Source organism: Coturnix japonica, unplaced genomic scaffold (assembly GCF_001577835.2).
Source record: "Coturnix japonica isolate 7356 unplaced genomic scaffold, Coturnix japonica 2.1 chrUnrandom497, whole genome shotgun sequence".
Taxonomy (NCBI): Eukaryota; Metazoa; Chordata; class Aves; order Galliformes; family Phasianidae; genus Coturnix; species Coturnix japonica.
Genome location: NW_015439889.1, coordinates 61,245 through 75,795, shown reverse-complemented (window position 1 = coordinate 75,795; position 14,551 = coordinate 61,245). Strand labels below are relative to the sequence as shown.

The 14,551-nt window shown below is 63.1% G+C and overlaps 4 protein-coding genes across 9 annotated transcripts; 3 read left to right on the top strand and 1 right to left on the bottom strand.

The window, feature by feature from the left end:
* On the top strand, positions 1–3,287 carry BEST2 (bestrophin 2). Its single transcript, XM_015850638.2, has 9 exons — positions 1–800; positions 920–1,014; positions 1,283–1,516; positions 1,851–2,005; positions 2,082–2,159; positions 2,320–2,472; positions 2,553–2,633; positions 2,702–2,856; positions 2,979–3,287. Exons 1-9 carry the CDS (start codon positions 649–651, stop codon positions 3,259–3,261), a joined length of 1,386 nt encoding a protein of 461 aa, XP_015706124.1. The 5' UTR covers positions 1–648; the 3' UTR covers positions 3,262–3,287.
* Positions 3,288–3,366: 79 nt separating this feature from the next.
* On the bottom strand, positions 3,367–8,692 carry HOOK2 (hook microtubule tethering protein 2). 4 transcript variants are annotated; one of them, XM_015850630.2, is made up of 19 exons: positions 8,363–8,692; positions 7,793–7,878; positions 7,621–7,693; positions 7,003–7,053; positions 6,781–6,913; positions 6,621–6,688; positions 6,451–6,513; positions 6,192–6,272; positions 5,824–5,981; positions 5,611–5,751; positions 5,319–5,520; positions 5,084–5,194; positions 4,904–4,991; positions 4,639–4,708; positions 4,446–4,553; positions 4,312–4,360; positions 4,021–4,116; positions 3,869–3,940; positions 3,367–3,745 (listed from the first exon to the last, which is right to left on the bottom strand). In XM_015850630.2, the coding sequence occupies exons 1-19, from the start codon at positions 8,666–8,668 to the stop codon at positions 3,599–3,601; spliced, it is 2,103 nt and encodes a 700-aa protein (XP_015706116.1). In that variant the 5' UTR covers positions 8,669–8,692; the 3' UTR covers positions 3,367–3,598. The 4 variants fall into 4 exon arrangements, with proteins under 4 accessions (XP_015706116.1, XP_015706118.1, XP_015706119.1 ...); XM_015850632.2 differs by having other exon boundaries at positions 7,793–7,836; XM_015850633.2 differs by lacking the exon at positions 7,003–7,053.
* A 1,364-nt stretch (positions 8,693–10,056) lies between these two features.
* On the top strand, positions 10,057–11,568 carry JUNB (JunB proto-oncogene, AP-1 transcription factor subunit). The gene has a single exon (XM_015850642.2). It carries the CDS (start codon positions 10,168–10,170, stop codon positions 10,792–10,794), a length of 627 nt encoding a protein of 208 aa, XP_015706128.1. The 5' UTR covers positions 10,057–10,167; the 3' UTR covers positions 10,795–11,568.
* Positions 11,569–11,783: 215 nt separating this feature from the next.
* Positions 11,784–14,551, top strand: RNASEH2A (ribonuclease H2 subunit A). 3 transcript variants are annotated; one of them, XM_015850641.2, is made up of 8 exons: positions 11,784–11,830; positions 12,545–12,616; positions 12,865–12,991; positions 13,120–13,207; positions 13,495–13,632; positions 13,847–13,937; positions 14,017–14,140; positions 14,351–14,551. In XM_015850641.2, exons 2-8 carry the CDS (start codon positions 12,550–12,552, stop codon positions 14,481–14,483), a joined length of 768 nt encoding a protein of 255 aa, XP_015706127.1. In that variant the 5' UTR covers positions 11,784–11,830; positions 12,545–12,549; the 3' UTR covers positions 14,484–14,551. The 3 variants fall into 3 exon arrangements, with proteins under 3 accessions (XP_015706127.1, XP_032297592.1, XP_015706126.2); XM_015850640.2 differs by lacking the exon at positions 11,784–11,830 and adding an exon at positions 12,123–12,291; XM_032441701.1 differs by lacking the exons at positions 11,784–11,830; positions 14,017–14,140 and adding an exon at positions 12,121–12,291.

The following is a 14,551-nucleotide window of genomic DNA, read 5'->3' as shown; positions in this document are numbered from 1 at the left end:
ATTAACGAGGCACCGGGGGGTGTCCCTGTTGTCCTCATGTCCCCACCCTGCTGGGATCTGTCCCCGCGACCTCACAGAACTGGCTTTGGGGACATTGCGCTGCCACCACCCACCCTGGGGGGGTCGGCCCACCCCACCCCAGGGCAGGGCCGACCCTGCTGCCTGCGGTATTTAGGGCCCTGGGATGGGGACGTGGCCCCAGAGCGGTGGCAGCCACTCCTGGCTCAGCTGTCCTGGGTGAGTGGGGATGCCAGGAGCGCAGGGATGGGGGGTCAGGGGGGGTTGCAAATGCTTTTGGGTGGTTTGGTCCTGAATTCTGTCCTCCAGGCGTTGTCATCCCCAGGATTTCACTGTCCCCATTTCACCATGGGGTCCGGTTACCCCCCACAACCTGTTTTCACGTCCCCAAGGTGATTTCAATGTCCCCAAGGTTCTGCTGGCCTCATTTAATGGCCCCAAGGTCGCCGTCCCCAGGGCTTCCCTGCCCACACTCTCCCTGACTGGATTCCAAAGTCCCCATTTTCCCATCTGGGTGTCCCCAATTTTCACTGTCCCCAAAGCTTCAGCATCCCCACGTTGCTGTGTGGATGTTCTGTGGCTCACGGTGTCTTTTGGGGTCCCCGTGGTCCCCATTCTGTCCCCAGGACGATGACGGTGACCTACACAGCACGGGTGGCCACTGCTCGCTTCGGGGGCTTCTCCCAGCTGCTGCTGCTGTGGCGTGGGAGCATCTACAAACTGCTGTACCGGGAAGTGCTGCTCTTCCTGGGGGCCTACCTGGGGCTGAGCATGGCCTACCGGTGGGACATGGGGCTGCATGGGGTACCAGTGGGATATGGAGACATGGGGACATTATGAGGGACATGGGGGGGGATATGGGCTGGCAGCAGTGAGACATTTACATCCCCCCCCCGTTTAGGTTTCTGCTGTCGGAACCACAGCGGCGCCTCTTTGAGAAGCTGGTTCTGTACTGTGACCGCTCAGCACAGCTCATTCCTGTCGCCTTTGTGCTCGGTCAGAGCCCCCCCGGGACCCCCCTTAGAACCCCCAGCCCCTCTCAACTTCCCACTCCCTGCTCCCAGTTCTCCCATTAACCCCAGTGCCCGCTGCTTTTCCCTCCCGGTATTCACAGTTCCCATTCCCAGTGCTCCCGGAGCCCCCATTTCCTCCCAGCACTCCATCTCAGCACCCCCAGGACCCTTTTCCCTTCCCTCCTCCCCCCTCCCATGACCTCCAGTGCCCCATCCCAGTATTCCCAGCACCCACCTCCATCCTCGCGCAGGTTTCTACGTGGCCGTGGTGTTGGAGCGCTGGTGGGGGCAGTTCCGGAGCGTCCCAGCCCCAGACGGGCTGATGCTGGCAGTGGGGTGCGGGGTGCACGGAGCCGATGAGCGGGGCCGCATCCTGCGCCGCACGCTGATGCGTTATGGCAGCCTGGCAGCTCTGCTGGTGCTCAGAGCCGTCAGCACCGCCGTCTATAAGAGATTCCCCACCACCGACCACCTCGTAGAGGCGGGTGAGGGACAGCGGGGGGGGGATCGTAAGGGTGGGATGGGGGAGAGTGATGTTACAGGGGTGGCATCATGGGGGGTATGTGATGTTATAGGGGTGGTATTGCCATGGGGGTGGCATCATTATGGGGTGGGATGGGGAGCAGTGAAGTTACGGGGGTCGCAGTGCCACGGGGGTGGGATTGCGGTGATAGTGGGGGTCACCTGGTGATAGGGTGATATTGTCAGGGAGTGACATTGTCATTGGGATATCACCATGGGAGTGACATCAATGAGGCTGTCATTGTGGGGGTGGTCTCGTTATAGGGGTGGTCTCATCATTGGGGCCCATTCCTGTAGGGTTTCTGACTCGGGAGGAGCGGTGCCGGCTGGACGCGCTGCGCTCGCCCTATAACAAGTTCTGGGTGCCCTGCATGTGGTTCGGGGCGCTGGTGGGGCAGGCACGGCGCGAGGGGAGGGTGCGCGATGACTGCACCCTAAAGCTGCTGATGGAGGTGAGACTCCCCCAACCCCACAAAGGAATCCCCCGCCCCCACCCCAAACCCTCCATTCTATGTCCCCTTTTTTTAGGAGCTGAACCTGTTCCGGGCCAAGTGCAGCATGTTGTTCCACTACGACTGGATCAGCATCCCGCTGGTGTACACACAGGTGGGGATGTGGGGTCACAGGGGCAGGGATGGGGACAGATACAGGCAGGACCTGAGGAGGCCCCATGGAGGGAGGAGGGGATACGAGGACACGGACGGGGATGGAGGGGCCACAAAGGGACGCAGGGATGGCTGAGTTCTGTGTGCTGCTGGCCCTGCAGGTGGTGACCATCGCTGTCTACGCCTTCTTTGCCACCTGTCTGATCGGGCGGCAGTTCCTGGACCCGGCCCAGGGCTACGCAGGGCATGAGCTGGATCTGGGGCTGCCCGTCTTCACCCTCCTGCAGTTCTTCTTCTACGTGGGGTGGCTTAAGGTGGGTGACAGCACTGGGTGGGGGGGGGACAGCACTGGGTGGGGGGGGGACAGCACAGACACAGGTTGGCACCACCACAGGTGGCCGAGCAGCTCATTAACCCCTTTGGGGAGGACGATGATGACTTTGAGACCAACACACTCATTGACCGCAACTTCCAGGTATGGGGTGGAGGGGCATGGGGGGAAGGGGCGACATTGGGGACAGTTGGGGATAGCAGTACCTGCAGGTGTCCATGCTGGCCGTGGATGAGCTCTATGGGGATGTCCCCACACTGGAGAGGGACCGGTACTGGGACAGCATCAGCCCCCGTGCGCCCTACACGGCTGCCACCGCCGCGCAGCTGCGCCTGCCCAGCTTCCGTGGGTCAGCCTTCGATGTGGCGTGAGTAGCCACCCCCCCCATGAACCCCAACACGAAGCCCAAAACCTCCTGCACCCCCACATCCCAGGCTGGGGGGGTCCCTGAATGCTGCAGAGAGTTTTAGGGTGCTCCCCTTCCCCCAGGCTGGCAAAGGAAGAGATGCAGTTCCAACCACTGGAGGACATTGGGGAGACCTCTGAGCCCCCCCCACACCCCCCCACCGGTGCCTTCAGCTGCCATTTCTCCCTCCTACGGCACAAGAACAGCACTGGCTGTGAGGGGGAACATGGGGATGAGGCCCCCCCAGGAGCACCCACCGAAGGAGACGGGAACAGCCTGGGGGTGGACACAGATGTGCTGCTGGGGAGCATCAAAGGGGAATCACCCCACAGCTGGGACCTGCGCCCCACAGATGAGATGGTGTAGGTGGGAGGAACCCAAAATGCTGACCCCCTCCCCCCTGCAAGTCCCTAAACTGGGGCTCAATGCTATTAACCCCCGGGTAATCCCTTAAAAAGTGAACCCTATAACCCTGATCTCATGGCTTTATTGAAAAAGAGGTTTTGGGGAGGGGGACAGGGAGATACCCCTCCCCCAGGGAAACAGGGTACAAAAATAGAAGTGCTAAAAGCCCCCTCTGCCAAAGAAGGGGCAGAGCCCACCCCCCAAAAAAAGGAGGGGGGCAGATCAGTAGTGTCGGAAATGGGTCCAGCCCAGCTTGGGGGAATCACAGCAGCCCCAAGTGACTCCCCCAAATGAGGGGTCAGCGGTTGGGGGGGCGGCCATGGGGGGGTCGTGCATGACGAGCAGCTGAGGCCAAACGCTGCTGGGCCAGGAATGAGCGAGGCCCACTCCCATGAGGCGTCCTCAGGGCCCCCTCCTCAAGTGTTTGCTGCTGCAATGCCAAACCCTGAATGGGGTGGGGGACATGAGATGAGCATGGGAACCACCATCACCCCCCTCAATGTGTATTCAACCCCCAGGGGTGCTATTCTTGCCCCCCCACCTGCTCTATTTGCCCCCCCATCCTTACCATGTTGTACCACGCAGTGACCAACAGCCGCTCCTCACGCTCCTGCTGTGCCCGGCTCCGCTCGTAGTCATTCTGTGTGGGCAACCATAAGGGTGGGGGGGTTGAGCAGAGCGGTGCCCCCCAGACCCCCCCTCCCTGAGCCTCTCCCTCACCTCCAGGTGCCGGATTTGAGCATCCTTCTCCTGCAGTTGGTTCCTGAGGGCGCGCAGAATAGGGGCAGTGTGGGGGGGCTTCGGCTCCTGTGTCACCTTGGGGGGGGAAGCAATAATATCAGACCCACCCGAACCCCAACATAAGGCAATCCCAAGGAGGGGGTGCAGCTCTGAACACCCTCCACCTACAGCCCTGTGAGGACAGAAGGGGGAATGGCGGGCACAAAGGCCCTCCATCTCTTTTATTGACATGGGGGGGGAGAGGTGGCCTTCCAGCCCCACTCTGCTCACTTCTTTGTTGGGGTCCCTTTGCAGCCCCGCTGCCCTCACAGCCTCCAACCTGTGGATATGGGGAAGAAGGAGAGGAGTTAAAGGGGAGGAAATAGGGAAACTGTGGGGGGGCAATAGGGGCTCCTCTCCTCTACCTGTCAATGTCGTGGAGCTGCCGCTGCAGCCGGTCCCGCTGCACCCGTAGTGCTGCCTCCTGGGCCTGCAGTCGTTGGTTCTCCTGCTGCAGCCGCATCACTGTCTCCCTGGGGGGCAGGGGGCAAAGTGTGTGTGTGGGGGGGTACAGGGCAGGCGGCAGCACTGAGGCTTGAGGACCCCCCGGGCACCCACCTGAGCTCAGCAGGGAGGATTTCGGCCGCCAGGTTTCCTGCTGGGGCTGCGCTCCCATCCAGTACCGCATCTAAAAGGGAGAAATAGAGATCTGAAGGAGGGGGGGGCAACGTGGCACCCCCAAGGGGTCCCCAGCATCACTGTTACTGTTACCATGGGGGCAATGCCTGCTAGAATGAAGAACAGGCAGGAAAATGCCCACCCCATAAGGAAAATCCCTGTGACCTCATGGGGTCTGTGCCCCCCCCCTTGGGACCCCCCTCACCTGCCAGCTGCAAGCAGCTCTGCTGCACCTGAGCACAGCGCAGCTCCTCGTTGGCCTCACGCAGCGCATCGCGCTCCTCCAGCAGCCGCTGGGGGGGGGGAAGGGGGACAGAAACCAGCAGTAAATGAGCGGGGATGTGGGGAGGGGGGGGCTCTGGGGTGGTGATGGGGGGGGTCTCACCTCCCTCTCCTGGCTGAGCGCCTCAAACCGCTCCTGCAGACTGCGGCACTCCCGCTGCCACCGCTCTGCCTGCAGCGCCGCCGCCGCTCGCTGCCCGCTCAGCTCCTCCACCTGCGGGGGGGGACACACATCCTCACCTCCTCAATGACTCCACCCCCAACGAGGCCACACCCGACCCCACCCCAACCCCACCCCATATCCACACCCCTTCCCCAAAGCCCCCAGCCCCGCTCACCTGCCGTCGCGCTGCCTCCAGCTGCGCCCGTCCTGCCTGTGCCCGTCCGAGCTGCAGCTGCAGCTGGTCCGCCCGTCGCAGCTGCCCGTCGTGCCGCTCCTCCAGCGCCCGCACCCAGCGCCGCAGTGCGCCCGCCGCCGCCGCCCGGCCCCGGTACGCAGCCACCGCCGCCTCCAGCCGCCCGGCACGGGCAGACGATGCCCTGTGGGGTGGGAGAGATGAGAGATGTGAGCTCCATAACAGCACAAAGGCACACGGTACTGAGGCCCAACATCACCCCGTCCCCACGCACCTGAGCGCGTCCATCTCATCCCGCAGCACACGCGCCTCCCCAGCCAGGCTGCTCAGCTCCTCCGCCCGCGCCTGCAGCCCCCGCGCTTCCTGCTCCAAGCGGCTGCAGCGCGCCCGCAGCTCCTCCTTCCCGCTCTCCAACCTGCAGACATCACACGGTCCGTATCCACTGGGGTCCCTGTGAGCCCCCCACGCCTGGAACCCTGCGACCCACCGGTAGTTTTCCTCCTGCAGCTCCTCCACCTGCGCCTGCAGCAGCTGCAGCTTCTTGGATGCAGCACCGGCAGCGTCAGCTTCCAGCTGGGCTTTCTCCTCCCGCAGCAGTTTGTTCTCCTCAGCCAGGCTGCCCTTCTCCTCCAGCAGTGCCGCCACCTGCCGCACACCAATAGCATTCAGAGCGTGGGACCCCCAGGGCCCCCTCCCAGCTACACCTGTAGGCCTTCTGCTCAACCCTCGTATGAGACAGCAGAGAATCCACACTCATAGCAGCCCTTTGGCTGTTCTAGGTTTAACTTCAGAACAGAGGGGTGTCAGGCTTCAAGAACCCCCCCCACACACACACTTTGCTTGCAGAGCACCCACCTGCTGCTCCAGCTCCAGGCAGCGCTGCTGTGGCCCCACAGCATCCTCCGGTTCCTCACTTAGGAAGTAATAGCGCCGTGACTATGGGGTAGGCAAAAAGGAGCTGTCAGGGCTGGGGGGGGCACCTCAATACCCCAAAACTGCCCCTCCCTCCCCCAAGCTCTATACTGAAAACCACCAACGCGTCCCATCCCCTCCGCAAAGTACTGTCCTGTATCCATTCACCCCAAACCCCTCTCCTCCCCCCCAGCCCTCCCACCTGAGCATCGAAGCTCTCATATGTCTCCACCATCATCGCCTCCAGGGGCTCTTTATCCAAAAGCTGCAAAACAAATTATAAATAACTGGGGGGAGAGGGATGGGGAGAACCCTTGGGGCATCTCCAACACCCCCAAACCCACCCTGAGCTCCCTCCTCCCAGCCTCATACCTCCTGGATGGCCATCATCACTCCATGCTGCACTGCCTCATCCAGGGTCATGATGCGTTGGATGTGCTCTGTGTTTTTTTAGGGGATGCAGATGGGTTATGGGGTGCATGGGGGGATGGACACTTTGGGGTGCTCAGCACAGCCCCCCCCCTACGCCCACCTTCCCTCATCTCGCAGCTGACAGCACAGCCCAGCACCAGTCGCACCAATTTGCCCAGTTGCTCTGGGTCAGCACATTGGGCTGCCAGGACAACATCAGGGATGTGACGCTCTGCCAGCGCCTGGCCCAGCACCTGGGGGGGGTACAGAGAAACCAGATCCAGGGATGAGACCCTCCCATCCCACCTAGGAACACCCCAAAACCACAGCTTCTCACACTCACATCTTGCCAGTATTCCAGCACACTCTGCAGCACCTTCTGCAAGTTGCTCGCCTGGTGGGCAAAAAAATGGACGCCCCAGACTCCCAAACGAGCCCCACCTCAAATTAAGTTCACAGACCATGACAACACCCCCAAAATTAGATCTCCCTGTAAGGGTGGCTAATATAAAGATGTTAACAAAGATGATGGTAGATAGTCACAGGTCATTAGCAAAGGAAAACTCACCAATGTCAATGCCTTGACCAGAAAGCTGAGGCAGCCCCTGGGGAGCAATCTCCAAGAGATGCTGCCTCAGTGGTGCTCAGCCCTTAAATGAGGTTTTAGAGGAGGGGGAGTCGAGGTCCACCCCCTCCAGGAGCACAGCCAGATTATTCTCACTTGTGCTCCCGCAGCTGACCCAACACTTAATCAGCCGATTAATCAGAGGTTCAAGCTGTGATTTCCCACACACTCCCCAATCAACAGCCCCTCACTGCCCCCTCAAACCCACCTTAACCCAACTGTCTCCCACAGCACCATCCTCACTGCCCCCCCCAGGAAGACCTGAGGTCCCTCCATGCCTTTGTGTGCCCCTCCATGCTGTGTCCCCCCCCCCCAAATAACACTCCTCCCCTCCACCTTCAGTCTCCAGTTGTCCTCAGCACCGCTCTGGATGCGGCCCAGCCATGTCTCGTTGAACCACGAGGGGTCGCTGGATTGAAGGGGGGGGGGGGGGGGACAACACAAATTCAGTGACAACCCCCAGGGCTGGATGGCGCTGCCCCACTGCACCCTCCCCCCAGTTACTCACATGCAGTGCAGGACATGAGCCAGGGTCACCCCAGTGGTGAGGTCCTGGGGAGAGGTGCATGGCGAGGGGGGGTCAAAGGTCTGCAGCTGTGGGGGGGGCACACGGGAGGGTTGGAACCGCACCCCCCAAAAAACCCACCTCGGTGGGGCTGGGAACCTTCAGAACTGGGGGATTAAATGGGACTAAATGGGGAATTAATTCCCCCCTCCCCAAAAATGGGGGTCCCAGAGCACTTGGGGGTCCCAATGGTCCCATCCCAGGGCACTTGGGGGTCCCAATGGTCCCATCCCAGAGCACTTGGGGGTCCCAATGGTCCCATCCCAGAGCACTTGGGGGTCCCAATGCCCCCCCCAGGCTCAGCCCCCCCCCCATAGCAGAGCCCGGCCAGCACAGCTAGAAGGATCCGGGGCAAAGCGGGGACATAAGGAATAACGGGGCGGGGTATCCGAGCGCTGAGCGGATCCCAAGGGAAATCACAGGACCCGGATGGCGGGGAAACCAAAGGTCACCACGAGGGGTAAAACGGCCCCGGGAAGGTTCGTGGCGGGGGGAGTCCCGGCCCCCCCTTACCCAAGGGAGCAGCGGCCTGCAGCACTCCGACCCCGCCGCCATGCTGGCCGCCGGTCCGCCAGGGGCACCGAGCCGCGCCCAGAGCGGCCGCACCTGCGGGACACGCCCCCTCCGGGGACCTTGAGCACCACCGAGGCGCGACCAGAGCGGCGCCACCTGCTGGCCCCGCCCACGCCGCCATCTTGGAAAGGGGGCGTGGCCTCGAGGGGTCAGCCCGGGCCGCCGCGCCTTTTTCCCCGCGGCACGGGATTGGCTGCGCCACCCCGATGACGTCAGCAATGAACCCGGCGACTCGGGGTGCGTCATCACGGCGGAAAAGGGGGGGGGGGAGTGGGGGTGGCTGGGTCAGAGACCCCCAGACATCCACCCCCAGCCAACATCACCCCCACAACAGCCCCCAACATCACCCCCCATCATCAGCCCACCAACATCACCCCATAATCACCCCCCCACCATTCACTCCCCCAACATCACCCAACCATCAGCCGCCCACCATCACCCCCCAAGCACCACCCTCCCACAACAGCGCCCACCACCATCACCCCAGCAATCACCCCCCAACCTAACACCCCCCACCACTCACCCCACCATCACCCGCAGTTCCTCCACTTGCTCCCGTGTAATATCCGCTATATCCGTGGTTCTATCTGCTCCCCGGCGCCGCCCCCGTTTTGCTGTGTTCCTCAGGACATGCTCGCGAACTCCCCCCCCCCGCGGTCAGGCTCAGTTTTCCCCCATCCCCCCCCCTTCCCCCCATCCGCACCGAAAGCCGCCGGCAGTTGGGGCCGTTGGGGCCGTTGGAGCAGCTGGGGCTGACAGAAAGTGAGAGCTGGGGGGGGGGGGAACCCCCCAACCCCCCCAGGCCCTTGGTCACAGCCCACGCGTGCCCCCCCCCCAGCCTTCAGTGTCTGAGAGCCCCTCAGCCCATATGGTACACCATCAGGAGGGGGCACGGCCGGGGCTGACTCAGGAACTATTAATAGGGAAAGAGAAGTAGGGAGGGAAAATCAGGAGGGCCCAAAATCCCCTAAAATCCAGCGCTGCTCCCCTCCTTGGAAAGCCCCGCTGTGCTATGGGGCTCTATGGGGCTCTATGGGGCCCTATTGGGGCAATATGGGGCTCTATACGGGGCAACTATGGGGCTTCATATGGGGCGCTATGGGGCAATATGGGGCTCTATGGAGGCCCTGAATATACGTGGAAAATTGAACCACACAACAACTGTGCACGATGATGATAGCTGTGATGTGTGTGCACCCCCTGCCCCACTCGTGGGCTGGTGCTTCCCAACAGGCCCTGACACGCTGCTCATTAACACGCTGCTCTCATTAACACGCTGCTCATTAACACGCCGCTCGTTAACGTTCTTACACACATCCGTCCCTGCCCCACCCCAAACGCCGGGGCTCCCATCCCTGAGGCTCCATCCCTGTGGATCCCTGTGGATCCATGTGGATCCCATATAGATCCCATATAGATCCCATATAGATCCCATGTGGATCCATGTAGATCCCATGTACCACAGCTGACAGGACCCCGCAGCTCCATCCTACACTCACACCCCACGCGTGTCCCCCCCCCACGCCGCCCCCCCCCATAAGCCCCGCCCCCTTCCCGCTCGGGGCGTGCCCTGACCAATGGGCGTGTCCCAGCCGGTAGAATGGGCGTGGCCACTGTGCCGCGTAGCCAATGGGACGCGTTTCCGCCCCGCGCGGGTATAAGGCGCGGCGACGTAGGGCCGCGGGTTCGATTCCCGTCGCCGCCCCTCCCGGTTCCGTGTGCGGTTCCGCTGCCGGTTCGGCCGCATGTGCGCGCGGATGGAGCCTCCGTTCTTCCGTTCTTCACCCTCCCCGGCCTCTTTCTGCCGCCCGGAGCCCGATTACAGCGTGCTGCCGGCAGGATGGGCTCCCACGGAGCCGTTCCGTGCTCTCAAACCGTGCACCGACGGCGGATTTTTCGGTACCGGCGGCGGTACCGGAGGGGGGGGCCCGTTCTTCTACCCCCCGGCGGCGGAACGCGACAATTTCCCCACGAGCTTCGCGCAGGCGCTGGATGAGCTGCACCACCCCGGACCCCCCAACGTCACCATCACGGAGCCCCCCCCGGGGATGGCAGCACCGGGGGGGCCCTTCCAGGCGGTTCCCACAACGGAAGGATCCCCGGAGCCGCCCCAAACGGCGGAATCCCCCGAGCGGCTTCAAGCGGAACGGCGGCGGCTGCGGAACCGGCTGGCGGCGAGTCGGTGCCGGCGGCGGAAGCTGGAGCGGATCGCTCGGTTGGAGCAGCGGGTTCGGGGATTGCGGGCTCAAAACGCCGCGTTGGCGGCGGCGGCCGCGGGGCTCCGCGCTCAGGTGCGGAGGTTGCGGGGCTCCGTGCGGGACCACGCGGGGTCGGGCTGCCCGCTGCCGCACGGAGCCGCGCTCGGCTTCTAAACGGGGCTGAGGGGGGTCTGCAGGGTGCGGGACCCCACGGAGAGCAAAGAAACCCCCCCTCGAATGGAGCCACGGCGGCTCCGGATGGGACTTTTAGGGGGGTCTTCAATGGAGCCCCCCCCACAGCGGCTCCAGGCGGCGCCTATGGGGGCATCGCCATCCGGAACGGACCCCGCAGCGCTGCCGGCTCCGGGTGGGATTTCTGAAGACCCCCAGCTCCCTGAGGCGCCTCGGGGTGGGATTCCTGGGGGTGCCGACCCCAAACCTCCCCTCGTCCCCCCCCCCGACGGCTCCGGTTGGCACTTACGGGGATTCCTCCGACGGCTCCAGATGGGACTTAGGAGAGCTCTGCCCTTCCCGGGGTCCTCCAGCGACTTCAGGGGACCCCCCCCCCACTCGACGGCGGCTCTGGTGGGACTTTGTGGGACTCCGACCTTCCCCCCCTCCGAGGACGAGCACAGAACTACAGGGACAAGGGACGGGGGGCTTTTAATGTTCCCCCCCGGCCAAAGGACCGACCTGAAGGGTCCTGCGGGACCAGGGCCCCTCCCGCCGGGGCTGGGACAACCCCAAAGGGGCCTGGAGCCCCTTCCCCAGGACGAAGAAGCCCTATTAATTCGCGGGTGTTCCCCCCCCCTGGGGTGGGAAACGTGTTTTATTATTGTTTTTTTTTTGTACGTTTGTACTGATTAATTTAATTAAGAGAAGGATTGAGGTCATTGCTGAGTGCTCTGTGGGGGTGGGTTACTCCCCCCGTTCTTCCCGGAACCCCCAGACCCCATTTCTTGAGGTCCCCCCCCGCGTTATGGCGTCAGCGGAAGGGGGTGGGGTCGGGGCTTTCCCCTCTGACGCAGCCGTGCCCATATATGGACAGGCGGGGGCCGTTCCGGGAACACCCCCCCCACCCCATGGGGGGACACTTCCCGGCTGGGCGGGGGGGGGAGGTTTCCGGAGCCCGGGGGAGTCTGGAGGAAGGATTTAGTTCAGTTGTCCGGGGGGGGGGTGGGCCCCCAGTTTCCTCTATGGGGCTGAGCAGGTTGTGGAGCCTGGGGGTGGGTGCAGGGTTGTTTTTTAGGGGGGGGGGGGGGGGGTGCTGGGTTGGGGTCTGTGATGATTATATGGAACTGGGAGGGGGGTCGGGCAATTTGGGTGGGGGTCCTGCGGTGGTACTGGGGGCCTCTGGAGGGGGGGACACGTTCAGAGACCACCCCCCAGATGTCTGAAAACACGGCAGTTCTATGGGACCCCCCCACCCCGATCCGGGCAGCACAATCGGACCCACCGCCCCCTTGGCCCCATGGACTACGTTCCCCGTAATGCTTTGCTTAACACGGAACCTCCCGCACGGTCCCGCCCCCTCTGAGCCCACGATGGCGCTGGCGGAGCTGGAGCGGGACCCTGCGGGCGGGGGGCGCTTCTCCTCCCCCGTCCCCCCCTCGTGCCGCAGCCGCCCCTGTGTCCTGGGGGTGGACGAGGCGGGGAGGGGTCCCGTGCTGGGTGAGGGAGGGGCGGGTTTAACGGAGCCGGGGGGGGGGAAGGGGGGGGCGTGGCGCGGGGCTTGTATGGGAAAGGGGAGCTCTGTGAGTCGATATTGGGTGGGCTTTGTATCCGGGTTGCTCTGTATGGTGGGGGGTCGTCCCGGGAGATGGGAGTTTATATGGGACGGCGGTTCTGTTGTATCGGGGTTTGTTATGGGGGGGGGGGGTTTCAAGGGGGTCTCTTTCATTTCCCCCCCCTGTGTCTCCCCCAGGCCCGATGGTGTACGCGATCTGCTATTGCCCCAAGGAGCAGCTGCAGGAGCTGGAGGCGATGGGGGTGGCAGGTGGGGGCCGGGGAGGGCAGCGGGGTTATGGGTTGGGGGGTGTGGGGAGGGCACAGGGTGAGTGAGGGTCTGGAGGGTTCCTGGATCCCTGTTACCTGAAATGAGGGGGTGGGTTGGAGGTTTGGTTTTCATTTTGAGGGTGGGTCTTGAAGTGGGGTGGGGGGATTTAGGGCTGGGGGGGATTTAGGGGGTCCTGGAGGGGGTGGGGGTGCTTTGTGGGGGGGCTTCACTCCACTGTGACCCTTCAGACTCGAAGACGCTGTCGGAGTCAGAGCGTGAGCGGCGCTTTGGGCTGCTGGAGGCAGCGGGGGAGCTGCTGGGGTGGGCGCTGCAGGTGTTGCCCCCCCAGCACATCTCAGCCTGCATGCAGCAGCGGTGAGACCCCCAGACCCCCCACCCTTGGGATACCCCTCCTCATCCTTTTTGGGGTCCTTCTATAAGCCTCATCACCACCTCCTCCCTAATTTGGGGTGCTGGGAGGTGACCCCCCCCCCAATCCCCAGGGCAAAGTACAACCTGAATGAGCTGTCCCACGACACCGCCACGGAGCTCATCCAGCACGCGCTGGATAATGGGGTACAGGTGGCCGAGGTGAGGAGGGGGACCCTGGGGGGACCCCACTTTGTTTCTCCCATGCCTCAGTTTCCCCAGTGGGGCTGAGCAGAGTGGGGGGTGCACGGGGTTGATTTGGGGGTGGGGATTTGGAGGTTTTTGGGGTGATGCTGGGGGGTCCTGGGGGGATTTTGGGGTTGCTGAGGGAACTCTCGTGGGAAAGGCTTGGGCAATGCTGGGGAGGCCTTGGGAGGGGGTTGGAGAGTACTGGGGGTTCTGGAATGCTCTGGGGGGGGGGACATGCTGTATGCCCCCCCCCCCCCCAGGTGTTTGTGGACACAGTGGGGCCAGCAGAGAAGTACGAGGCGAAGCTGCGGGGTCGATTCCCAGGGCTGGAGGTCACTGTGCGCCCCAAAGCTGATGCTCTGTTCTCCATCGTCAGCGCTGCCAGCATCTGTGCCAAGGTGACCCCCCCCAACTGCGACCCCCACCCCCACTGCAACCCCTCCTCCCCCCACACCATCGTCTCCCCACCACCACTCTGACACTCTGACCCCCCATGTCTCCCCCTTTGCTGATCACAAGACCTGAAGCAGATGCCCTTTTTTTTGGGGGGGGGTCCTGAGGAAGCCCAACTTGTCTCACTCCAGTTTTTCTGTGCCGTTCCCCTGCCCTCAGGTGGCCCGTGACCGTGCAGTGAAGTGTTGGAACTTCACAGAGGATCTGGGGGATGATATTGATCGTGACTATGGCTCAGGGTACCCCAATGGTAAGAACTGGGGGGGTAGCAGAGAGGGGTAAATGTCATGGCAACCTTTAACCCCCCCCTCCACATTCTGACCCCCCAGACCCCAAAACAAAGGAGTGGCTGCGGAGGAACCTGCAGCCCGTGTTTGGGTTCCCAGGGCTGGTGAGGTTCAGCTGGGGCACAGCACAGGAACTGCTGCGGCACGGGGGGGTCCCCGTCACCTGGTATGTGGGGTGGGGGTCTGTGGAAGTCCTGGGTCCTATGGGATACAGGGAGGGTAGAAGGGACTGTGAGATTGGGAGGGGGGGGTGATGCTGAAGGGTGTGCAGTACAATGTGGGGGGGGCTGAGTGGGAAGAGAGGATCTTGTTGGGGGTGCACAGCAGTGCTGGGGGATGGGACCAAACCCCCCTTTATGTTCCTGTACCCCCCCAGGGCCGATGAGGACCCATCCCAGGACCCCTCTGCTCCCACTTCGGTGCTCTCCTACTTCAGCCGGAGCTCCCCCCGCCGCTCCCCCCACCGCTTCTTCCAGGAGCGCAGCCTGAAGCCCGTGGCTGAGCTGTGAAACCCCCCCAAAAAAACCCCAAATCCTCACCTACCTCCAACAGAGCTCTGCTTTTCTTCTACTACAAA

What these genes read in the sequence shown, in the direction of transcription:
- HOOK2 (XM_015850630.2), bottom strand. Translation starts at nt 8,668, where the DNA reads ATGACGCACCCCGAGTCGCCGGGTTCATTGCTGACGTCATCGGGGTGG. An exon ending in GCTCATGTCCTGCACTGCAT is followed by an intron (nt 7,694 to 7,792) that starts GTGAGTAACTGG and finishes CCTTCAATCCAG; the next exon opens with CGACCCCTCGTGGTTCAACG. An exon ending in GCCTGGAGCTGGAGCAGCAG is followed by an intron (nt 5,982 to 6,191) that starts GTGGGTGCTCTG and finishes GGTGTGCGGCAG; the next exon opens with GTGGCGGCACTGCTGGAGGA.
- BEST2 (XM_015850638.2), top strand. Translation starts at nt 649, where the DNA reads ATGACGGTGACCTACACAGCACGGGTGGCCACTGCTCGCTTCGGGGGC. An exon ending in CGACCACCTCGTAGAGGCGG is followed by an intron (nt 1,517 to 1,850) that starts GTGAGGGACAGC and finishes CCATTCCTGTAG; the next exon opens with GGTTTCTGACTCGGGAGGAG. An exon ending in TCTACGTGGGGTGGCTTAAG is followed by an intron (nt 2,473 to 2,552) that starts GTGGGTGACAGC and finishes GCACCACCACAG; the next exon opens with GTGGCCGAGCAGCTCATTAA.
- RNASEH2A (XM_015850640.2), top strand. Translation starts at nt 12,165, where the DNA reads ATGGCGCTGGCGGAGCTGGAGCGGGACCCTGCGGGCGGGGGGCGCTTC. An exon ending in GGGGAGGGGTCCCGTGCTGG is followed by an intron (nt 12,292 to 12,544) that starts GTGAGGGAGGGG and finishes TGTCTCCCCCAG; the next exon opens with GCCCGATGGTGTACGCGATC. An exon ending in GGGGGGGTCCCCGTCACCTG is followed by an intron (nt 14,141 to 14,350) that starts GTATGTGGGGTG and finishes GTACCCCCCCAG; the next exon opens with GGCCGATGAGGACCCATCCC.
- JUNB (XM_015850642.2), top strand. Translation starts at nt 10,168, where the DNA reads ATGTGCGCGCGGATGGAGCCTCCGTTCTTCCGTTCTTCACCCTCCCCG.